Source organism: Elgaria multicarinata, chromosome 3, assembly GCF_023053635.1.
Source record: "Elgaria multicarinata webbii isolate HBS135686 ecotype San Diego chromosome 3, rElgMul1.1.pri, whole genome shotgun sequence".
In the NCBI taxonomy this organism is placed as follows: domain Eukaryota; kingdom Metazoa; phylum Chordata; class Lepidosauria; order Squamata; family Anguidae; genus Elgaria; species Elgaria multicarinata.
In genome coordinates this window covers 11,131,837-11,157,835 of record NC_086173.1, presented here as the reverse complement: position 1 = coordinate 11,157,835, position 25,999 = coordinate 11,131,837, and the positions used below count along the sequence as shown (strand labels likewise).

Sequence of the window (25,999 nt, the reverse complement as noted above, 5' to 3'; positions counted from 1 at the left end):
GGGCAGGTACATACAGGAGGAGGCGTTCCTTCAGAACCAGGGCTCATAGGAGTGTAACATTGGCCCCTTTTTCATGAGTGAGGACACTCATGACACTCTGCCAAATTTTCCGATCTGTTCATTTTCGACAATTCCTTGGAGGGGAAGGAGCAAAAAGAAACTGCACCCGAGAACTGTGGGAAGGAGTGAGAATTTCATAGAAATTTCTCAGGGGGCAGGTCTTCAGTGCTTACCTTACTGTAAGGAGGTGGCTGGGGGGTTCATATGTGCTCTTTCTTTTACTGTTTGCCCCATTCTGTCCTTGAAGCCTCTCCAGCTGCTTGACCTTCCTGGAAAGCCCCCTGGAGGATTTATCCAGTGTGGTGAAAAACCAGCATGGTGTGGTGGTTAGAGTGCTAGACTGGGAGTTAGGAGATCCAGGTTCTAGTCCCCACTCAGTCATGGAAGCTCACTGGGTGACTCTGGGCCAGTCACAGACTCTCAGCCCAACCTACCTCACAGAGTGGTTGTTGTGAGGATAGAATGGAGAGGAGGAGGATTCTGTACGTTGGAAGGGGAAAATGGTTCGATATAAATGCAATAAATAAAAAATCAAAAAATCCAGGACTTCCTCCCTTGGGGCTTCCCTGAGCTGCTGGGTGCCTGAAAGCTGAGAGAAGCATTTCTGCTTTTGCTCTGTTGTTATTAAAAAGTTTTTTAACAAGGAGGAGAAGGACTTGCTCAGCTTTCAGGCACTCAGCAGCCCTGGGAAGCCCCAAGGGAGGAAGTCCTGCTTAAGTCCTCTGAGGGGAAGGGGGCTTCAAGAAGATCAAGCAACAGGAGAGACTGCACAGACAAGAACGGGGAGGAAGTCTCACCATAGCTGGGGGGAAATGAATTTTCCCAAGAGTGCTCCCTGTTGTGATGCAAAGTATTTTGGGGTGGCTTGGTCCTGATTGGGCAATCAAGACCCATTCACTTGACCAAAATACCTGCTCCTAGCAGAGATAAAAACGGCTAGGACTGTTGCACTGATATGAATCAAGGCCAAGTGCCTAATTTGGGGGCTGGCTTTAGGGCTCTGTGGCTATGGGGGTTGTCGTCATGAGCACCTGCCATTCTACATTTACCACACATAAGAACTCCATCCTTGGAGATTCTTGTATTTAATTTGACAATTTTTTACCCTGCCTTTCAATCAAAGAATTTTCAAGGCAGTTTACAAGCAAATAATAATAATAATAATAATAATAATAATAATAATAATAATAATAATAATAATAATAGACTCTGCCTTCATCCATCCCTCTCTCACACACATACCCATAGTCCTCTCAGACCCTAAATGCTTACTGAGTTCTAAGTAGGCTTCACCAGCTGTGACCAAGTACATCCAACACAGAGAAATACATCAATGCTAAGTACTTAAGAACACAGTCATTTGCTTGGTGTAATCACTGGTGGGGGGTGGGAGGATAACAGACCCTATTAACTGCTTCTAATTAAGAACACTTTGGTTAAAGCTGCCATATACAGAAGGACAGAGTGGAAATTTATCCGTAACTGACACCCTTTGAATGCGGATCAAATCAGAAACCAGCTACTTTCGTATTCAGGTGGTTTGAACTTTTTATGTTAGGGTGGGAGAGAAATGGCCCTCTCCTCCACTTCAGGTAACCATGGAAACACTTATTTATCTCCCGCATGCAAAATTTAATAGGAAAAGTACTTGCCGTTTGGTTGGTTGGTTTCCCTTTCCGGCTGAATAATTCACCGAGACGCTATTGGAAGGGTGAGCTTTGGATAAGTGGTAACACAGCGGGAGAGGAACCCAGAACACCCTTCTGACTCCAACCCTGTGCACGCATGCTCATGTGCACACAAAGCCAAGATGTGGTCAGAAATGTTCCAGCAGAGTTATCCCTGTGTGGTCTTTGTTGATGGCCAACAATGCCTGATCCAATTGGAGCGATTACCCACTCCCATTCACTGCACCACAATTGGCACTCTGATGCACATTAACTGCTTGATTAGTGACCCTTTTAAGCTGGCTGAAGCATTTGCAAAGATTGCATATGACAGTTCCAGGAAATTACGTGCAGGGTGCGGGGAGGGGGTAGAATCTGAACATCTACTGCTGTTTGTGTTAACCTGTTTATATGCTTCCTTATCTATTCAGCAGGCCTGGGGTGGTCCACCTGGTTCAGCTCTTGTTTGTAGTACTGTTACATACATTATCAAAAACTTGCTGTCCTCATTAAGTTAATGGAAAGAACTGCTCTCCTCCACTGCAACCCAGAGCTATGGAAATTGCTACCATAAGAAGTAGTGATTACCACCAATTTGGACAGTTTCAAAAAGGGATTGGACAAATTCATGGAGGAGAAGCTTATCAATGGCTACTAGTCATGATGGCTATGTGCTACCTCAGAGGCAGTATGCCTATTTACACTAGTTGCTGGGGAACAGAATGGGGAGGATGCTATTGCTCTCATGACCTACATGTGGGTTTATCACAGGCAGCTGGTTGGCCACTGTGTGAAAGAAATTGTGGTCTAGAAGGACTTTGGTCTCATCCAAGATGGCTCTTATGTTCTTATGTTAGATCCAGAAGAACTCCAAAGCTATAACCCAAGTCATTATGTCAAATACAGATCTATGAGCAATTCTGCCTTGTAGTTTTGCATTTCCCTATGTGATTTCCTGGTTATACAGCATCCTCTTTCTCCAGAAAAACCTACCTGCTGCAGTCTTTACCTGTCTGCTCATCAAGAGACTTCTTGCCCCAGATGAACTGGTGCATGGTACACTGAAGGGCTGTGTTTCATTTTATTGACAATAACCCAAGACGGTGCTTGATCATTCATAACATTGTTACCACAGTTGCATACAATGCCATTTGAGGTGGACCCATAAGGGCTCAGGAGGTGTGGGGAATCAGTCATAGATGCTTATGGATGCCTGATCAAACCTTATGCAATGTGACATATGAAACATAGGTATGACTAAATTGTGCATTCTCTCTCTCTCTCTCTCTCTCTCTCTCTCTCTGTGCAGCTTCTCATTTCAGTAGATTGGGTAAATCCTTGAATTAAAACCCACTATGACAAAGCTTGAGAAACTGAACTAAACCAATTACATACTTTATGGCTTCTACCTACTTACCTTAGTCATCATCTAAGTAACTTGTAGGATCTATTTCAAATATTCAAAACATCTTTTAAAGAAACCAGTCTATGCTCGTCTCTGCACAGCAAGCTATCCGGATTATACTCTGTGCAGGCTTGTTGTGCTTTGCTAACTCTTTATTTCCCCAATTATACAATTGTAGCATCACCTTGGAGTTCCTCTAGTCCAACTTCTTGCTCAGTTCAGAAACAGAATCCCTGAGACGGCCATCCAACCTCTGACTGTACAGTATCTCATGGGGTTAAGAGCAATAATAATAATAATTAGGTACTATAACCCATGCCTTAAGCTCAATGAAGGCTGGTGGCTCCAATGTTAGTGGTGCAGTGAATCCACTCTGGGTTTCAGCCACAACTTTAAATGAGCTATCCAAGGTGCTGTACACCTTGGAAAGCTCCTTTCCACTGCTTGAGTTCTTGAGTAGCAACGATATCGAAAATGAAAAGGAATACATTTCTGGCCAGCCAATTCGCTTTGCTTTTTTTTGCTTTTTGCTTTTTTTTAAAGCAACTGTGCAGAGGGACATTTTCCTCTGTCCAGATCAATGCAATTTTCCACCTGGCAATGCCACTCATACACAAATGCCTTCAAATTGACGCTGCAGCCAAGGCCCAGACCTTAGTCTAATGGAGACTGTTGAACCTGGATGAAGAACAACAGGTGAGTAATCCATTCTCAGTCACACTTGCAGAATTGCCATGGGCAAGTCATTTGCCCTCAATTCCCCCAGTCCGTGAAAAGAACAATTACCTCCCTACAGTTGGAAGATGAATGAGAAAGGGGGAAAAAACACCTCCCGTTGCTTCAAATCACATTGAAACACAAAATTGCTACAGAAATCAGACAATCTTAAACATGCACACATATATAAGCCAATACCATAGAAAATGTGGGTGAGAGATGCATTGCATATAACAATGGTGCAACCTTAAACTCAAGCAATCAAGCCTCCACTGAAGAGAGATCTCAGCATAGGTGGTCAACATTTACCTGGACCAAATTTTCTGCCAGGCTAATGTGGACCAAGTTTAAGCCTATTGCTGCTGTCCAAAGTACTGTTCCAACTGTGATCCATTAACAACTCATTCTGGTCTTATCTGAAGTGTTAATCTCACACTCGAGTGGCTGGCGAGGTGGCTTTATTTTAAAGTTGGGTGCAACATGCAGCATGTAACCCAGTGTTTAGGAGAGTAGATCCATTAGGGGAGACGACAGCACAGAGGCTTTTTATAGCCTTAATGTGCAGCTGTTCTCACAGAGCTGGCATGGGGTCGGCAGCGTAAATTCTTAAAGCGGAAGGAAAATTTTGCTGCTGGGGGCATTTATGGGCTGGCTGAAACCAGATGCACTAATAAAACTTTTGGCAGGAAAAGCGAACAAGCTGTCTTTGGCTGAGGGGAAGGCAGAGGGGAGGGACTGATGGATGAAAGGGAAGATGGAGAAATCCAAATGAGAGGAAAAGCAATATTTGGTAGTAGCCGGAGCAATATGCCAGTAGTGGAATGATGAGGCAGAGCTTGCAAGCTTGAGATATACTCACAAGAGCTGGATGCTCTTCAGAAAGAGAACATTTAGTGGCGGTCTACAAAACAGCAATTGGTACTCCTTGCAGGGGGAAAGTTTGAGAAGCCCAACAATACTCAGCCTCCAAAATGAGAAAGCCAAACACCTATCTGCCTCCCAGTGGGTATCCTTTCCCCAAGGATGTGTTGAGCTCAGTTGGGGCAAAACACTAGAATGGAAAAAGGCACTGCACCCATATTTTAGTGCAGGGATGGAGAATGTGTGGCCCTCCAGATGTCTTGGCCTATCATCTCCTCACCATTGGCTATGCTGGTGAGGGCTGATGGGAGTTGCAATCCAAGAACATCTGGAGAGCCACACATTCCCCACCCCTCTTTCAGAAACATCTTCTTCCTTGGTAATCAATTTATTCATATTGTAAGCCCCCTTTTCCCCTATCATCACAAATCCCCCAAGCAAAGAACAATTAAATTTAAACAATGCAGAGTCAATAAAAACAACAGAAGCAGATGAGGCACAAGACAAAATTATACCTGCCTTTAAAACACACAAATAATCTAATAATATTTTTTAAAAAAACCTGCCTGCAAAAGAAGATTTTTTTTGGCCACTTGCATAAATGAGCAAGCCCCTGCTCCATCACAGCATGTTTGGGAAGTTAATTCCAGATGGTTAGGAGCCACAACCAAAGACTCTCACTTGTGCAGCAGCCAGCAGCCAAACAGGGTCTCGGCTTTAGGTTTAAAAATCTAGGAAGGAACACGTGGAAGGAGGCACTTTCACAAGCACCCTAGGCCTAGATCAAAAAGGGCTTTAAAGGGTAAACAGAAGCACCTTGAATCAAGCCAGGAAGTAAACCAGGACCTGTTGGATACCATAAAGAACAGGTGTCATTTGGTGCTGCCAGCAATGCTTAAGTGATAACAAAACTCAGACCTGGTGCAAATTAAGAATGTCTCCATCCTCCTCTATTGTCACGACACATGTACTGTTCACTGAAAGGCTCTTCAAGCAGATACTCAAGGGATAGAATCATAGAATAGTAGGGTTGGAACGGCCCTATAAGGCCATCGACTCCAACCCCCAGCTCAGTGCAGGAATCCACCCTAAAGCACACCTAACAGATGGTTGTCCAGCTGCCTCTTGAATGCCTCTAGTGTGGAAAAGCCCACAACCTCCCTAGGTAACTGGTTCCATTGTCATACTGCTCTAACAGTTAGGAAGTTTTTCCTGATGTCCAGCCGGAATCTGGTTTCCTTTAACTTGAGCCCGTTATTCCGTGCCCTGCACTCTGGGAGGATCGAGAAGAGATCCTGGCCCTCCTCTGTGTGACAACCTTTCAAGTATTTGAAGAGTGCTATCATGTCTCCCCTCAATCTTCTCTTCTCCAGGGTAAACATGCCCAGTTGTTTCAGTCTCTCTTCATAGGGCTTTGTTTCCAGACCCCCGATCATCCTGGTTGCCCTCCTCTGAACACGCTCCAGCTTGTTCACGTTGTTCAGGCTGGTCACAAGGAGAACAGTGGCAACCTCACATTTAGTTCTGGCAACTATTGCCCCACCATGCCCAGTACAAAGCAAGGGACAAACAGGAAGTGACATTTGTCACCGAGTTCGCCCTTTGGATGAGCCTCGTGTGGCGCAGAGCGGTAAAACAGCAGTTTCTGCAGCTGAAACTCTCCCCACGGCCTGAGTTCGATCCCAGTGGAAACTGGTTTCAGGCAGCCGGCTCGGGTTGACTCAGCCTTCCATCCTCCCGAGGTCGGTAAAATGAGTACCCAGTTAGCTGGGGGAAAGGTAATAATGGCCGGGGAAGGCAATGGCAAACCACCCCGCTATAAGGCCTGCCAAGAAAACGTCAGCGGAAGCTGGTGTCCCTCCAAGAGTCAGTAATGACTCAGTGCTTGCACGAGAGGTTCCTTTCCTTTCCTTTCCTTTGCCCTTTGGAGGTTGTTCCCCCACAAAAAAGAGCTGGCACTTGGGTGGGGGAGAACCAGATTGGGAGTTTTGCATGGCCCCCATCATGATCGGAATCACCACCCATGCCTGCTATTCACAACAGGAGATTTTCCTTCCATGGCAAGTATCAGGAATAGTACCAATCCAGACCACAATGAGGACAATGGGATAAAAAAAAAAACCTCAATCCCTACATGCCACAATCACAATCTTGCTGGCTGCTTACCCACCAACCACCAACCATTTCTTTTAAAAAAAATGTCACACAAGGGCGAACTACATCATGGGTAAGCAGAAGACAGATCTCTAGATGTTTGGGATTTCAGCTCCCATAAGGCCCTGCCAGCATGGTTGATGGTCAGGAATGCTGAGAGCTGAAGTCCAAAAACATCTGGACATCTACTTTCTGCCCTCCTCTGACCTACAGGAGAAATACCATGCCTACTTTGGCCCTAAGAGACCCAAGAACCCTCCATGGAACTGGTAACTTGGATGGCTCCTACTTTGTATGAGGTCCTGAAAGGATATCCACCCACCCCCCAAGTTCTGTATATTTCAAAAGCCGGGGGGGGGCATGGGGGTCTCATCATCTCTCACTCTGCATCAGATATTGCAAAGAAAGGAGGGGCTTGTGTTACTTCTGAGCTTTTTTCAAGCCATCACTAAGCGAGGAACCTACCTTTCCCCACTCTTCCTCGTTGCATGTATGTGTGCCAGAGGACCAGTGCATTTGAGATGGGTGTGTGTGTGTGGAACGGTAGGCTCATGACAACTGGCCAATCAAGCCTTACTACAAAGCCTACAAACTTGGTGGTTCCCTTGTGGATGCTGTTGCTATTTTGCCTACACCACACATGCAGTACACCAAACAAAGGACATGTGCATGTCAGAAGCAGCCAGCCTGACTAACAATGATAGAGTCATGTCATGTTACGAAGCCCCACTCATCAAGGATTCAAACCAAATCTTCAACAAAAGCCTTCCATTTTCCTGCTCCAAGAGAACACAATGGAAGGCGGAGGAGAATGACATGTTCAGAAAAAGTGTCTGACTAACCAAACCAACTGAATAAAAATGCCCCGAGACGCCAAGCAAAACTAATCTTGAATGCCTGAAACCAATACGTACAGAACAAATACCTACAAGGAATTTAGTAAGTGTAGAGTTTCTCTGGCCCTCTGACCTCTACAAGTGCAGGGATGTCGCAGGCAGAAGAGAGCCAGGCTGCTTTATTTTCAGTCTGTTTCAACATTTGACTGCAGTGAGGGCGGGCGGTGGAGTGGAGTTAACCACATTGCTATACATGCACAGTGCCTCCCCAACATGCAAAGCTCAGCTTGCCTCTGCAGCTGAGAAAGGTAGCATTGAAACAGAAACCTTATTTGTAAGAGTGGACCCAAGAGTTACTCAGTACATAACAAGCTAACAGAAAGAGCATTCCTGTACAGACGGATGCCCTCCACGGTTTGCTGGGGTCCAGACAGTGCAGAATTCAGCAGCCTCTCAGTGTCCAGACTATGTGGCTCAATGAAATGTCAAACTGGGCCTTAGCTAGACAGGGTGAAATCCTGGGGTGATCCCCAGGATCATCCCTGTGCGTCCACATGATGCACAGGGGATCCCGGGATCAGGGAGGGATTATCCCCACCTTGACCCGGGATCTCACCCTCCTCTTTAGGCCCACTTTTTTCATGGTCTTGGGCTGATGCTGAGACTATGGAACATGTGGGCTGGCATTGTGGTTTGTCCCAGCTCCTCACAGTTACTCGCAAGGAGCAGGGCTCTGCACCCATCAGGGGTAGGGTGGGGGAAGAGGGGAAAAGTGTTAAAAAAAAAACCACTTACCTTTTGCGCATGAGTGTTTGGGCACTCTGCTCCTTTAAGAAAACAAAACAAAATGGCAGCCATGACAACCTCTCCCTCCGAGGTCATTGCGCGCCACGTGTAAACAGAGGGGGAGATCTCGCGATAAAAATATTGCGTGATCTTCATCCCTCCATCCCTCTAGACTACTAGGTGTAGCTGAGGCACCAAAGTCAATGTAGTGCAGGATTAGGACCAGGAAGAAGTAGCTTCTAAATCCCTGGCACCCATGAAGCTTGCATGATGACCTTGGGTTTACCTGGGGCATGTCTACACCACAAGGGTGTAGGAGGAGGATTGCGGACTTACCAGCTTCTGCAATCCTCCCTGAGTGCCTTGACGGCTGCGCAACATTACAGAAAGACGTCACAGCTGCCATTTAAAAAATAACAATGAGAGGAGTGTCGTTGCACTCCGCCGCAAAAGGTAAATAACAAAACAACAAGAAAGTGTGACCCTGCTCCCCACCCCCAATGGGCACGGACTGCTGCCTTGCAGTTCCGTGCCCATTTCAAGTGTCCTGCTACTCACGGGGAGGATGGAACAACCTGGAAGCAGTGGCCACATGGCCCTCACTCTGCAGGATGGTCCAGGAACCATGGAAAAGTCAGGTTTTCCATGGTTCCTGATATCCCAGGGTAAGTCCTTGCTCATCCTGGGTTGCCCCCGGGATCCCCTGTGCGTCATGTGGATGCATTGGGATGATCCAAGGACTGGCCCGGGATAGAGGCATGGTGTAGACATGCCCCTGATCTCTTGACCTACTCTCCCTCCCTAAACTTCTTTTGTGAGGATAAAATAGGGGGAAACTAAGCATGCTGCCTCAACCTCCTTGGGAGAAAGGATGGGATAGAAATATAAAGTAGAGTAACCAACTAATTTGCTCCATGTCAAAAAAATAAAATAGAAATCAGCATCATAACATGAATGATATCTAGAATTGTATTCTACAGGTCGCATCCAATGGTAGTCTAACTTAAGTCCCATCCATTTCAATGGGTCTATTCTAAGCAGGACTAACATAAGATGCAACCCTTAGATTCCCCTAACAGACTTATACTAAGCCAGTTTAGGTATGGGAGACTTCAGTTTTCCAGAATCAGAATGAAACAGCCCTATTTACAGCCAGATTTAAACAAGAACCAAACTAAATGCTGAATGAGTAAATTCCTCATAGCTCAAATTGTGTGCAACCCAACATCACAGAGGGGAAGGAAGAGGGCCATCTCTGAGCTATGCATGGGCAGCTGAGAAAGTTCCAGCCCTTCTTCTCCTCTGCCTGAATTCTCCAACTTTCCCTCTTTGATCATTCATCCCACTCATTCTCCTGACCAGGGCTGGGTTAATCCTTACACTAAGCATTCTATAGAACAGAAGTGGTTGAACTGTGTCTTACCCTCAGGCATTTCAAGCATGGCCCCTAGCTAATTCAATGTAAGGTAGATGACTAAATGGACTTGCAACATACAGGTCAGCTTTGCCCTCCCCTCAGTATGCCATCCAACCACAAAATTTTCACAGCCCAAAGCTACTTAACTCCCACTACCTCCTGGGATGTTCAATTGAGCATTAATTTGGAAGCAACTTAAAATTCAATTCAAATTAGCTTTCGAAAAGCAATGAAGCAAACTCTATTCAACAGCAAACTCAGATTTAGCAGGAGTCCATTTAATACATTTTTGCACTTAATTTCACACTTGCAAGTCCACAGCTCTGCCTTCATAAACAGAGGAGGTGAAATGCATGAGTGGGATCAACTGATAATTGAGAATGCTTTCGTCTCAAAGGGCGATCCTCCAGACGAAAAGCGGGGTCAGAGCAAAACAAAGACCCTGCATTCAGAGGAACGGCACTGGGACCGCAGGATGCTGCTTTATGCTGAGTCCGACGCTAGGTTCATCCAGCCCAATATTGTTGACACTGAATGGCAGGAGCTCCCCAGGTTTTCAGGCAGGATTTCTTCTTAACCCTACCTGGAGATGCTCAGGGATCAAGTACAAAGCATATGCTCTACCACTGAGCTACTTTTCTTGGGGTTTCTCAGAGGATGTGTATATTCTGTATAGTTCACACATGAGTTAAGAACAAGAGTAGCCAGTTTGAGGGAGGGGTCCACTGGGCTGCAGCCGTCCACTGTCTTCAGCTTCCCAGGATGCCCACCCCCACACTGTGATCTGTGGTAAGGTTATAGTGGGGGTGGGGAACCTCAGTTTCATGGGCTAAATCTGTCCCTCCTGGGGTCCCCAACTATGACCTCTTCCCCTGCCCTCACCCCTTTTTCCCCTGAATGCTGAACATTTGATGGTTTTTCAGCTTTTGCACATCTCTCCCTCCCCCTTCCATTCTAAAACCTTGAAACACCTCTTAAGGCTCAGTTATTGGCTGTAAAGGGTTTAAGCTAAAAAAGAAAAAGAAAAAGGGCTAGCAGTTTCTTTTGTATTTTTGGCCTCAATCCCTTTGCTTTCAATCCCACCCACCACTGAAATGTGGTCCTCAAGAGCTTTTTCAAAATTGAGTTCAGCCCTCGGGCTAAATGAAGTTCCTCACCCCTGGCTTATGAGGTCCCCAAGTGGCATGGTGGGGGCACACACAGAGGGGATCTTGCCCTGCCCCCCTTCAAGCCTGGCACCAGCCCTGGCAGAATTGATTGCAGGTGCTATAATCCAGTTTGGAGTTTTCTGGAGCAAAATCAATTCATTCCACGCTACGCCAAAAGTTCTCAGCACACCTAAAAATGATTTGCTGAAAAACCCCATTGCCTTTTGAAAATTTCCAGCCAATCTACTCCTCCTTCACCTCACAGCCATGTAATGTAAAATTAATGCAAATGTGATTTTAAAAAGAAAAAGAAATAATAATAATAATATTAATAATAATAATATTCAATCAATGGGGGCAGAATTGCCTAAAGTGAACTCACTGTTGAATTAATGCAGTTTTATTGATGTTCATATTAACTCATCTGAATTCAAATTCATTCAGATTCAAAGCAGTTCCAGCTCCATTTGAATTTGAAGCTGCCCAAAGGAGGCATATTTGAATCTGAATGTTTGTTGAAGTGAGCCGGTACCCAAATCTGAATCACAGATTTTGTTTCAGCTCCAGTGACAATTTGGCGACGCAGCAGTTGGTTTACATGGTCCATGACACCCGGCTGGTATGCAGTGACAGAACATTGGGCTGCGGTTAACAGCTTTGCTGATTCAAAACCAAACTCCAGAGTGTCAGATGTAAGACCATGTAGTTAAATACATAGCAGTCTTGCATTCCAGAAGTGCAGGATAAGCAATGGGCAATTAAGTACTTTAAAACTATCCATACATTGTAAAAACACTCAACTCAGTTGTGTTCAAGCTTGTATTTGTCTATCAAGGGGCCCCTGCCATCTAAAGCAGCCTTCAGGTCCCCTCCAGATGTGTTGAAGTACAACCTCCATCATTTCCAACCAGGGGATGAAGCCCAACACATCTGGAAAGCATCAGGGATTTGTGGCAAAAAAAGCTGCCTTTCAAGGAAGCTTGTCCACCATTACTGATTTTAGTGAGCAACCTCGAGACTCCCCTGAGCACAGTGACCTGGTTCACAGAAAATGACAACCCAGAGTATGGGTTGAGTTGTTAAATCATAGGTTATGTGCAAACCCTGCATTATGGTTTAACTATGGATTGTTAATCACAAACAACTGAAAAGACCTGTTCGCACAACACAACAGCCCCATGGATTATTTAACCTACATTATTTAACCTATGATGAGAGTGCAGCACATGTAGATGCCATTTTGAATATTGAGGGTTGTTTAACCCTCACATAACCCAGTCTTGCTGGGTTCACACAACACAACATTCCCCAAATGGGGAATAGGTGTGCATCCGGCTTCCCATGGATATGTCATCTGAAACTGGGAGTTCACAACCCAACAACAAACCATGGAATCCCTTTCCTGCTCTGTTCATCTTCCACACAGAACTGTTTTCTTTGCAGAAAGTGTGTAATATATGAAGCAGTCCCAAAACAGCTCATTTCAGCTTAGCAGGTTTCTTCTTCACATTAGCAAGTGAAAGGATGAATGGAGAAACATTTGATCCCAATATTATTTGATGTGCTATCTGCACAAAATGATATGAATGAATTAACTTGTGACCTTTAGCAGAATAACCAGTTGTGAGTTCTGGGGTAATATGCCATAAAGAATTATCTAATTACTTTTTACTTCTATTTAATAAACAAAGGTAAAACAGCAACAACCACCCTGCTTTATGACACAGGCTTTAGCTAGACCTAAGGTTTATCCCAGGATTGTCCTGGGGTCAAACCTGTTTATCTAAGTGCCACACAGGGCATCCAGCGCTCACGCAGGGACAAACCCGGGATGATCCTGGGATAAACCTTAGGTCTAGCTACAGCCTTAGTTCACACATAACAAACCATGGTTTAATTTCACCATGGTTTGTTGAATAGGGGTTTATCATTATGTGTGAACCCAGAATTATGGGTTACCTATGTTGTTAACCATGAACAATGAAAAAAGGGATTCCATGGTTTGTTGTTGGGTTGTGAACAGAGGGTTGTTTAAACCATGGGTTATTGTTCATGGGGTGTTTCATCAGGCTACAGCCTCTTTACCTGTCAGTACTGCAGTGCCATAAAGGCAGTTGGGATACAAGGAGGTCACAGGTGAAGGAGGAGGGAAACAAACAACCCAGGGACTGAGAAAACAAACTCGCTTGATTGACCATCTGCTAGACAAACCCTGAGTAGGGCAACAAAATATGGCTTAAGTGTTACATGACCCAATCCACCCCAAGTGTTTAACATGAAATATTCATGGAAAAGAATCACTATTAGTTGTTTCACACTGAGACATATCTGTAGGTATTCTCTTACATACTTACTAGGGATAATCCCTGGAAAAACATTAATTACAACTTCTAAACTACTAAGCTTTCCTAATATTGCATTTGCAATTAGCATTCATTCATTCTTACTACTGAACTAAGAAATGGAAATATTCCTACAGTAAAAGAAAGCACAGGAAAATTTCCAGGAAAATTTTCATTGATACATTTTCTGCCTATTTTTATTGTTGTTGTTGTTGTTGTTGTTGTTGTTATTTAAAACTCACCTATGCTATGAATTCTCTGCAGCTGCAAACCTATACCCGCATACTGGAGTAGATCTCATTGAACTGAACAGGACTTACTTCTGGGTAGACACACAGGATTGCTCGTTAAGTGGCCTGAAGCAAGCTATACTCATCTTTGTGAGCCTTATGGGTATAATATGAACTACCTTACCTGCACTATACTCTACTTTTCTAACTAATTTTCCAAAATGGTTCATTAAAAGGAACAAAACACAATATTAAAGAGAAATCAAATAAAGTGTTAAAAAGCATAGCAATATTAAAAAAAGAAACAGAAGACAATAAAAACTAAAGCAAAACCAATTAGAGCATGCCTTCCATTAAAAAAAAAAAGTTTTCAAACAGCAACCAAAAACAGGAAGGGAGAGGGCTTAGCAGCCTCGCTCCACTTCTGGAGAGAGAATTCTACAACTGTGGTGCCACTACTGAGAAGATCCAAAAATGGTTGTTGGAAGGGCTGCTTTAGGATATTGCATGTGAATGACTTTGAACACTCTAAATCAGTGGTTCCCAAAAATTTTCAGGTCACCGCCCCTTGGTTCCACAAACTCATGCCGAGTGCCCCCTACCCTACACTATAAAAATCATTATTCAGAATAGCAGTTTTCAACGACCCACTAAGGAAGATAATAACAATAAAATTCAAAACAGTAACAATTAATTTAATATTTATTCAAAAGCTGAAGCACCTGCCCCAGGCTTGCCAAGGGAGGGAGGGAAAAGAGAGCGAACACCTCTGTTTTGCAGCCAGCGTGGCGGGGCACACCAAGCAGGGTATGTCTCTTCATTAGTGTTTTGGTTCTTTTGAAACATTTTAATTCACCGTTAAAAGGACTCTTCTTAAACAGTATTAATACATGTGTGGATTCTTCCCCTATATGGCTTGGGAACAAACTACCTTCTCCCATAAAAATGTCCCTGGGTTTTAAGACCTTCTGGAGAGGCGCTTCTTGGAAAAGACCACCTTGAGTGTCCCCCTGCTACCCCTTTGCCTCTTAATGCCCCCCTATGCAATCCCACCCACCCCAAGGGGGTGGTACTGCCCACTTTAGGAACCACTGCTCTAAATACTTGTTTATTAAGAAAATGCATACTCTCATCCTATCCGCTTAGCTCTTACATAGCTTTGCAGTCAAAAGTGAGACATAGAATAGCATCATCTTACGCTTGTCAACTCAGATGTAAGTCCCACTAAGTTCAGTGGGGTTTCCTTCTAGGTAAGCAAATATAACAGTGTTCCCACACAGCTCTTCACTCCTTGTCCCCTTAAACACACACACACAACCTTTTTAATTAAAAAATGAAAACTGTCAGGGTAGTTCTCCTTCCTGTTCCTGAACCTGTCCTTGATCAGCTGTTCAGCAGTATCACCTACAAAGCCTCCTGTCACCTTTGTAGTCATGCAATGAAGATGCTGTCTTAGTAAATAACTTTTATTATGCAAACTAGAATCATAGAAAAGCAGAGTTGGAAGGGGCCTACAAGGCCATCGAGTCCAACCCCCTGCTCAATGCAGGAACCCACCCTAAAGCATCCCTGACAGATGTTTGTCCAGCTGCCTCTTGAAGGCCTCTAGTGTGGGAGAGCCCACAACCTCCCTAGGTAACTGGTTCCATTGTCGTACTGCTCTAACAGTCAGGAAGTTTTTCCTGATGACTTCCTGTAACTTGAGCCCATTATGATCGAGAAGAGATCCTGTCCCTCCTCTGTGTGACAACCTTTTAAGTATTTGAAGAGCCCGATCAGCTGTGCTTTAGGTTACTGACACAATGCATACAGCAACACTGAGTTAGTCAGCTTTGCATAATACTTATTAGGCTACAAAAAGCTATCTTTGATGAATGCACTATGTTAGGAAGTTGCCAACTGTATGAAACCTGAGTAGTTTTTCCAGTCCTGCCCTCAGGGAGGGTCTTCCCCTTCTTTTGAGTGACCAACATTTTGGAATGCCTCATATGCTGAAGTTGCTCCTCTCTCCTCACCCGATGTCTGATACTTAGGTCTCTCACTCCCAACTCCTTGCATTCCTACAGATGGTGAAGTCTCTGGCTGGCTTTGATCCAATGGAGCAGCTGGCACCTGGAAATACTTCTCCCTGCCAGTGTTGTCTTGATGTGTCTACAGCAACCTTGGTAGTACCACCACCCTTACCCAAGAAAGAGCAAGGCTAGAACCTGGGAGTGGAGAGAAACAGTAAGATAAAAGGGTGGGTGAGAGGAAAAGAGCAAGGATGGGAGGGGAAGAAGGCAAGGGATGGGGCAAGTAGAGAAATAGGAATGAGTTGGAGAAGAGAAAGAGTGAGGCTACAGGCTGGAAATGGAGTGAGAGCATGCAAAGGGAAAAGGTCTGTGTGGGTGGAAGAAGATTGGGCAGGGCAAGAAGCAACTCTTTCCATTCCCTCCTCCCTCTAGCCTCACTATTTCTCTCCCCACACACCACTTGACTAGCCAGGCCCCATGGCAGCCGTTATGTGACACATCTACCATGGGACCCATTTTATGGTGGTGTCCACAGCAACTTCTCAAATTTCCAAATGTTCCCATGGGCACAAAAGGTTGGGGCATTGAATACAGGCTTGCCACCCACGTTTTACTGATCAGTCACCTAGTCCTATACTTCTGATGACTGGGGAACATTTCCTACATTTAAAATTGGAAACACACACACACACACACTGCTTTTTAGAATGTCCAAGACAGCTGGCCTCCCATGTTTTGACATAAAACATTCTTTAAAGGATGGGATTCTCCTCTAAGGGCGAACCAGGTTTCTATAAATTCAACCAGGTTTCTGTATCAGTGGTGACTGAATCATTCAATCCCACCCAGTGGAAGCTGGTGCTTCTGATGTCAATGGGGAGTGAATGTGCTCTGGGTTTCAGTCAGAATTCTAAAGGAGCTATCAAAGGTGCTTCATAAATCCACTGGGCCACTGACATCAGAGCTACCAGTCTTCATTGATCCCATCTGAAAGGAAAATGGTGCAGAATTAATAGAATTATGGAGTGGGAGGGGACCTTGTAGACTACCTAATTCAACCACTCTGCTCGATGCCAGAAAGCCAGAGCTAAAGCATCCCCCACCAAATGGCTGTCCAGACTTTGCTCGAAGACCTCCAGTAAATGAGAGCCCACCACTCCTCTAGATAATTGGTTCTAGTTAAGTGGCTGCCCCCATCAGAAGAGGATTGGAAGCTGAATGGCAGCAGATTCAAGGCCTTAGCTAGACATAGCGCGACGGAGGAATGAAGATCTTGTGATATTTTACTGCGAGATCTCCCCTTCTATTCACAAGCAGTACGTGACAACCTCAGAGGAAGAGGCATTGCGCCCACCAATTTGTTTTTGTTTTCTTAAAGGGATAGATGCACACGAGCGCTTGTGCGCAAAATGTAGGTTTTTTAAAAATATTTTCCCCACTCACCCCACCCCACCCCCAATGGGCGCAGTGTTCCTGAGGAGCTCTGCGCCCTGTGCGCAGGTCATGGCTCCTCACGAGTAACCATGAGGAACTGGGACAAATCGCGATGCCCGGCCACACATTCCACGGTCTTGGGCTCAGCACCGGAACCGTGGAAAAACTGGGCTCAAAGGGTAGGGGGAGATCTCGGGGCAAGGGGGGGATCATCCCTCCCTGATCCCAGGATCCCCTGTGCATCATGTGAACACACAGAGACGATCCCGCGGATCGCCCCCGGATTTCGCCCCATCTAGCTAAGGCCCAAGACAGATAAAAGGAAGTGCTTCTTCAAAAAGCGTGTAATCAAACTATGAAATTCACTACCACAAGACAAGGTGAAGGCCACCAACTTGGACGATGTTAAAAGGGGAATGGACAAATTCATGGTGGAGATGGCTATCATTGGCTACTAGTTTTGATGGCTGTATATGCCCTCCAACATCAAGGGCTGTATGCCTCCGAATATCAATTGCTAGGGAAACATGAGTGGAAGGTATGATGGTCCTCACATCTTATTTCTGAGCTTCCCATTAGGGCATCTGACTGGCCACTGTCGGTACAGAAGGCTGGACTGGACAGCCATTTAAGTTGATGAAGCACAGCTCTTCTTTTGAAAGGACTTGAAGGCCAAGGTAGTAAAGCACACGTAGACGTATCAGGTAGCCTCCTTTTATTTGCTCATTCCTCCCCCCTTGGAGCACACTAGCATGTCCCAGCATTCAGTATGGATACTACTTCCATAAGATTCAAAATTAAGGTTACACACATTTTTAATATGATAGAACAAATACTGCTGCATCCAGTTTGGAGTGGATAATAGAACCTCTCTAGTGGTCCCCCCCCCCATCCATGGATCTAACTCTTCTTTGCAGCATTCAGGATCTCCATCTATTACCCCAATATCACTTAGAACCCCACTGGTAGATGTCACATTGAAGCCATGCAGCAGGTTCTGCACTTCGGATTTCATCATGCATTTTTTTTTCTCCTCTCTTTCAAATACCAAAATACTCATTTGGATTTATATTATTTAACCTCAAGAAATATTTATCGCACAAAAAATCTAACATGAAATGGTCATTTTCCTTTCCTTTAGAAATTCACTTCTAAGACTATGATCTTCAGCACATTTGCTTGGGATTCAGTTCCATCAAGATCAAAAGGGACTCATTTGAACAAAGTTAGTTTGGAACAAGCGGATGTGGCCAGGCCCATAGAGCCATCTTCCAAACAAATAGCTACTCATGCCTCTGGTTTAAGTGGGATTTTGACATTCAAAGCTAAGCATTGAAGCTTTTTTTTTGTTATTAACAATTTAGATTTTTTTTAAAAATTCTGAAACAATGCAAACAGTAAACCCTCCCCTGCCCAAATTCCTTCCCCTTTAGGTTTTCCTTTCCCTTCTTCATATCATGCTGTATTTAAAGAGGAGACATCCAGCTAAAATCACTATGCAAGAGTTGGATAAATAGTCAAATACAAAAAAAATCATTTAAAAATGATGCATTTAAAAGTATATTTTTGCATTTTAGTAAAAATTCTCTTTGATACATCAGCAATGAATTGACCTGTTGCTTTCTTGGTAAACAAGAACTGTTAATCTATTGCTATAAAAATTGTTGTCAATATCTTGAATTCTCTTTAGATCATCTATCCTTCCAATATCTTTTTAGAAAACAGAGAGAGAAAGAGAGGGGGGGATGGAGAAAGAGGAGACAATCATAAGCCACTTTCTTAAGCCGTAAGTGCCCCTTAAATCAAGCCTGGACCCGAGAGAAGTTACTGCAGCACAAAACAAGAAGATTAATTTCAAGCAGCAAAATATAATCAAAAGGTGGCTTTTGGTGGACAGTCTGATCAAAATAACAAATTTGATTAAGCTTAATCAGTTGATTACTTGATTAAGAGCCAGATGATTACATTTACATATTGACAAAACTTCAGCATAGAGGTTGTCCGCATTGAAATAAATGACAGCTTTCAACCTGGCTACTTCCAAGGAAACAAAGCCTGACACTGCAATTCAGAAACAAACTGCTACTGCTTACATGGAGAGCATGTACTATAGGAAGTGTCATGTCTTAGGCAGCTCCAAATCTCCAAATGGAAGCTTCACTCATATTGAGCCATTTTGTGTCAAAGGAGCTGTCCACACCACAACAGTGCTGAGCCCCTAAGCATGCACTGAAGGCAGCTAGCAAAGAAAAGAAAAAAAAAGGATGAGGAACAATCCCTTTGAACAAGGAGTGGCAAGCTGGTGCATTCCAGATGTTTTTGAATGGGACTACAACTTATGGAAGTTGTAGTCCCATTCTTATGTAGTCCCAGAAAGTATGGCCAATGGTCAAGGATTATAGGATATGTCATCCGAAACAACTGGAAGGCACCAGGTTCTTTACCCCCGTCTTAGAAAGTCAAGTGCATTAATCAACAGTAGGAGGTGACTGTTATCCATTGAGTTGGAAGAGAAAAATGAGCTTAAACTTCTTAAGTCTATAACCCATTACCACTAAGGAGCTGAACAGGGTCAGGGTCAGGAACACACACACACAGCATGATCACTATGCAACATCATGAGGGCTTGCGTGCATGAATAGGCAATCACAGATCTGATAGAACTTTCACATTTCCCCAAACCCAATTGAATAAGTGTAGAGTCAGTTGTCAACCAGAAAGTGGTTGACACACACACACACACTGATAAGAAAGCAAATAGTCCCTTTCTACACCTAAGGATTATCCCAGGAAAATAGAGGGAGCGTCCCTGCCTGCTCCTGGGATCCCTGTATGTCATTTGGATGCACAGGGATGATCCTGGGGTGATCTCACAGGGAAAAGGCAGGTGTAGAAATGGCCAAAGTGTGATCCAACTCCACATTAATCCAGAATAGCTGCTATCCTCCTGGCAGCCAGCATCCTTCCCCACAGAAGAAAATCAGAATTTCTATGTCTTCCCCATCACTATGACCACTCTATCCCTAGCTACCAATAACCAACCAATTGTGGGGTGGAAGGAGACTCCCAAAGACATTCAGGCCAATTCAGGAAAACAAGAAAGACACTGAATATAGTTCTTAAGAGACTGTATGACTCCCACGACTCCAGGAGGAGAACATATGCTTGAAAGCCTCCAGCTACACTCACATAACCCTAGTATGCCAGAGAAAAGTCTAGGAGAAAATTATTTTCCCATTTGTATCAAGGGAGTTCCTGACATACAGGAGCATTAAAAACAACGTCAAATGTATTCTGATGTTGGTACAGTCTCAATGCTTTTTTTTTTAAGAGGGTGGTATAGTCTCATGTGTTTTTCCTCCCTAGATTATTCAAGTAGCTCTGAAGGTAGGTGTGTGTGCGCATGCATGAGAGAGAGAGAGAGAAAAAGAGAGAGTTATTGTGCCATAAAATGCAGAAGAAACCCTTTTTTAAAAAAGGTACACATTCCAGACCACGTAGGCTTTACAACCACATTACACATGTGTGAAGTGCAAAGTACAATTTAAGCTGTAGGTGTGAAAATGCCCTTAGGTCTTTGACTGGGGCAAGGACAGACCTGCTGTGCCAAAGCCATAGGGACTAGCACTTTGGATTGAAGGATAGGACATCCATTTCCCCACCTTACCCCCGGGGGACTCCATCCTTACATTGTAAAACAGACATCTTAGCCCCAGCTTAGTTCAAGTCAGGTGAATGTAGCAAAGAAGAAGAAAAATGTACATGAGTTTTCAAGTAAATAGATTCACTACAGCTTAGAGAGGCGAATTCCGTTGAATATAGATGGTATCCGGCAGGGCTCCCAGCTGCTGTAGAAGCTTCTTGGCAAAAACGCCTATGCGAATTTGTTCCAAGCAGTGTTTTTGCTTTGCCAGTTGCCAGGTTGCCCACACACAACAAGGGGCCACTTCCATTTCAGGGTTTGCCCAATCCATTGCAGTTACAGCCTTGCTTACCTCTCACTCCATCTCTCTCTCCCCCCCTTTCAGTCCCTGCTATTTTCAATATCAGGGAGATTACTTCTCCCAACCCTAAACGCTGGGATAGGGAGACTTAAACAGCATCAGCTCTCTTAAATCCTACCCAGCCCTGCCATGGAAATGAGCAGAATTTCTGGCACACACATGTACACATTTCTTTCAAAGATTATAAATTTTTCCTTAATTAACTGAGCATTTTACAACTCAATTCTCAGGGAGAAAATATTGATCGTGTTCAACGAATGCCTGCATAGCTTTTGATTTAATTTTTCTTTTTTAAAGAAAAGACAATCCACACATATTTTAGCTTAGGACTATAATAGTGACATTTTGGGAGTAGGCACAATTTACACAGAGAGAGAGAGATGAGAGACCAATTCTTCCCATGCCCTTGTTTAACAACCAGTCTCACTTGCCATTAAATTAGAACCATTAGAGGGGCTTCAGCAAAAATCCAGCTAAGCTGTAACAATTCCATGAAATAATTATCAGCCAAGCTACATCATGATAGGGAGTAGCTCCAACCTGCACCACCAGCCCGTTGGTTCCTAAATCTCTCCAGAGACACTGACCAAATTCCAAACAACACAAACCTGTTACTCCGCTTCTTTTCTTTTTAATATTAAGGAAGCCCTTTGGATTCTTATGCATAAACAGTGTGCGTATTCAAAAGCTTGTACCAGCAATATGACAATCTGGTGACTTCAAAACAGGCAGCTCATATATATTATTGATCATTAGACACATGGGATCCTTCTAAGGCTGTAATTGCCTGGAATTTCCCCAGCCCTGGGTTTGTTTTATTACATTTCTATACCACCAAATAGTCAAAGTTCTGATTAGTTTGTTTCCAACTTAAGTCCCATTCAGTTCAGTAGGTCTACTCTAAGTAGGGCTAACATTGGCTATAACCCTCTGCCTGGATCCCATTTGCATGTCAGTTTAGGAGGCAAATCCACATGTAAACAGGACATAGATCTGGGAAAATCCGAGGCAACTCAAAGCTTGATATCACCACATGACAGTTACATTATGCCCCCTTCCTGCCGCTACTCGCTTTATATCATGAAGCATCTACGCAATTGCTACTTGCTCTCCGAAGCTGGCTCTTATTCTCTCACCCCACAGGTGAGCTTAAAAACCGGTGGGGTGAGAGAAGAGAATGAGGGTACTCTCCGAGCTGCAGGGACATATTCCGTTGCATGCAGAAACTTAATAGAGGGGACCAATATTTTCCACACACACAAACACACCCCAATTCCAACATACCCCACACAGTCCACAACCCGCTGGTAACTCAGGAGCAACCCTGTTGCACCCCGCACATACCACACACATACACAAATACATACATAAAGTGAGCGTTTCTCCTTTAAGAACTGAAAAAAGTTTTCTGTTCGCAGAGAAATCTACTCAGACAAGCGTGAAAGAGATGGGGAGGCGGAGGAGGGGGGGCTTGAAGAGAGTCGTTCTTTCTTTCTCCATAGTTAACGTAAATACGGTAATCAAGCTAAATTAACCCTGGGGTGGCCGTGAGGAAGTGATAATGCGTTGGGGACCAGGATCGGATTCTGGCTGCATCCTGGTGGAGGGTTGTGGCGGTGCCAACCCGAAAGCGGCCGGACTTGCGAGCGGCACTGGGGAACCCCGCTCCGTGCTTCAAGCGAGGAGAGACGCTTTGGCGTAAAAAGCCTTGGAGGAACAGAGGGAGGGATCCGGCGCAGGCAGCGCTGCTCTGCCTCGCCTCATCCCCGATTGGTCTCACGAGAGGTCATCTCCCTTTCCATTCAAGGTGGGTGGAGGACACAGAAAAGATCATTTATTTATTTTATTTTATTTATTACATTTTTATACCGCCCAATAGCTAAGAATCTAGCTAAGAATCGGGAAGGGGAACCAGGTTGCTTTGCCACCCCACTCCCCAAATTGGCCAGGGGAAGCGGTGGAAGTTGTGAGTCCCTCAAGGTGTCTGGGGGCATTTCTACACCTGCGTTTTTTCCAGGGATTGTCCCGGGATCATCCCTGTGAATGCAAATGACACACAGGGGATCCCTGGAGCAGGCAGGGACCAGCCCTCTATTTTCCTGGGATAATCCTTAGGTGTAGAAAGGGCCTGGGACTACTGCTCCTGTCGCCCCAACCAGCATAGCAGTTGGGAGTTGTAGTTCAAATCATCTGGAGGCCACCAGGCTGGGGAAACCTGGCCTGGGAAGAAAGAAAGACCCTCTTAGCAGAGCCGGGCTTGGGCTGAGGGCAGTTGGGAAGGGAAGAAGAGTAGTTCAAATCGGGGTGCGGGGTTGTGGAGGGCAAGGATAAGACATTAAAGCAGTCCTAGGTACGAAGAAGCCAAAAGGGAAAAGAGCAAGAGAGAAACACCACTCAAAAGTCTGACAGCGAAACCATTTCAAGCGGGTGTGTTCTAGTGTAAAGCACACGGCTTCTCCCCGAAGAGAAGCATGAACGGTCCAAGCCCCGAGTGGCACGCCACCCTCACCTGCACCCTCGCTGCACACACACACACACACAAACACACAAGGACCGGTGTGTTCCTGAATCTTACTCCCACCGGAGACAGGGTTCGGTTCTAGGTTGGGGCATGCTCGGCCAGGCCACCCTGTAACAGCAGCGGATGTGCAGAAAAAGACGCGAAAGCAAGGATGTGTCTCAACGCCGCTCTTTCTCCCCCTCCCCCTCCTACTAAAAAAAGAAGAAGCAAAAAGCTAGAAAATAAGTTGTCTCTCCGGCGTTTCTACATCCCCCACCCCAGACCAGACCAGACCAGACGTCAGCACAAACGGAAGATGGGATGCAGAGCACCAGAAGTCGACGCCCGACGTGAACGGGGAAAGCGGGACCGAGCCACCTTTAAACCTCTCCCACCGTTCACACCTACACGCACCCCGCGGGGCAGCCTCATCAGCCGGGCCAGCGCGAGCTCACAGCGGTAGGCGATTCCAGACCCGTCGGAAGGATAAAGTGTGTGTGTGGGGGGGGGGGGATTCTGGGGAATCCTCGCGGAAGACCCCATCAGAAGGGGACGGGAGGGTGGGGGAGGACACCTCGGTATGGCAGCGTCCCTTTTGCGCAGCTGGGAGATGGAAATCGGGGATGAGCAGGAAGGGACGCCCCCCTCCCCACGAAAAAGGGACACACACCCTCCCCACGAAAAAGGGACACACACCCTCCCCACGAAAAAGGGACACCCCCCTCCCCACGAAAAACCAAGTCTCTCCGCGCCGAGGGCGGCCAGTCGCCCAGGGAGGCGGCTTCGAAGGGGCGGGCGCAGGGCAGCCCAGATCCCCTTCTCAAGCGGCGGCGGCGGCGGACTCACGCTTCTCTCGGAGGTGCCGGCCTGGGAGATGGTGCCGTTGAGCCCCACGAGCGAAGGCAGCGTCTGGGACATCCAGTTGGTGACCATGGCCATAGTGCTGAGGACGGCGCCGATCTTCAGCAGCGGCACGGTCATGTCGCCCCCTGCCTCATGCCCCTCGCCCTCCGGCGAAGCCCTCCTCCCGGCTCATCTGCCTGTCGGGGAGGCGCCCGTTCCCCGGCCCCGCCGCGCGTCTCTCGGCCCAGGCAGCGAAGCCGAGAAAGCGGCAGCCTAGCGCGCCCCCTCCTTATAAGCGCCCGGGCCGCCCTGACGTCACGCCGCCGCTGGCCAGAGGCCGAGGCCGGCTCAGCGGGGGAGGGGGCAGCGGGGGAGGAGAGCCCGGCTCCAATTAAGGGAGGCGTGTGTGGAAGGGGAGCGGGGAGCGTAATTCGAATTGGGCGGGTGGGGAACTGGCGGCTACAGGCTGGCAGATCCGGCTACAGACCGCTTGTGGGCGAACATCGTAGCAAACTGCCATTCTGCGCTCACTTACTTCAGCATAAACCTGCATCGATTTCAGTTGAGGTCAACAACGCATAGGATTAGACTACATGAATTATTATTATTATTATTATTATTATTATTATTATTATTATTATTATTATTATTATTATTATTGACGTCTGATCTCACCTCCTAAAACTCCTGCACCAAAACACAGACTGATATTGCTTCATTCATTTCTTACAGCACGTAACTGGGCAGTGTTTTCCCCCAGTGCTCTGCTTGCAGGCCTCCCCTGCTTCCACCCCACCTTCAACAGATCAAGCTCCTCTCAGGTTGGGGGACCACGTTAGCCCCGCATCTTCCTCCAGTATCGACAGTGGATTGCCCAAATAACCTTGGCAATACTGTGTCAACAGATGTGCCTGCTCCACCCGTTGCAAACACTACTATTTCCATCCCCAAATCCCTGCCTGTCCCTGCCCTGCTATTTGTATCCTGAGATTTCCAATTCATTTCTTTCTCCCCCCTTTTTTTTTGGGTGGGGGGGGGTCAATAGCATATCCTCTCTGGAGTATATGTTCAGCCTGATCCTGGGCTTGTTCATGTAAGTCCAACTGTGTCCAGTGGGTTTCACTCCTAGGTTATGTGTGCAGGGGCTTTGCAGGTCTGTGCAGTCTATGCATAAATAAGTCTACAAGGGAGTAAGTTAGTAATTAATAGTGTTGGACTGAGACTGGAGAAATCAAGTCCCCATGAAGAGCCAGTCACTGACTCTCAGCCTAACCTACCTCACAGGGTTGTTGTGAGGATCAAATTGAGAGGAGGAGGACCATCTCAGCTACCTTGGGCTCGGAACATAAATGTAATAAATAAATAATCAGATTTTAATCAAACATGTTTCCTGTTATGTGTGCCTAAGGTTGCAGCCTTAGCCAATAGTCCTAAGTGTGCTTGCCCCCATAAAATCTTGCATGCATAAGACTGGACTGCACAGCTACAAATCCCATGCATGCTTAACCTGGGAATTATGCCTATTGAACACAAACAGTCTTATTTCTAAGTAAACAACACATTGGATCTTGCTATGTGATTCA

General features: G+C 45.6%; 1 protein-coding gene across 1 annotated transcript in view; it reads right to left on the bottom strand.

The window, feature by feature from the left end:
- The window catches only part of OLFM2 (olfactomedin 2), a 178,153-nt gene extending 153,599 nt beyond the window's left edge, over positions 1 to 24,554 (bottom strand). The window contains exon 1 of the mRNA XM_063119280.1: positions 24,420 to 24,554. Within this exon, the coding sequence (XP_062975350.1) occupies positions 24,420 to 24,554 (135 nt within the window). The remainder of the gene's footprint in view (positions 1 to 24,419) is intronic.
- Positions 24,555 to 25,999: the final 1,445 nt, after the last annotated feature.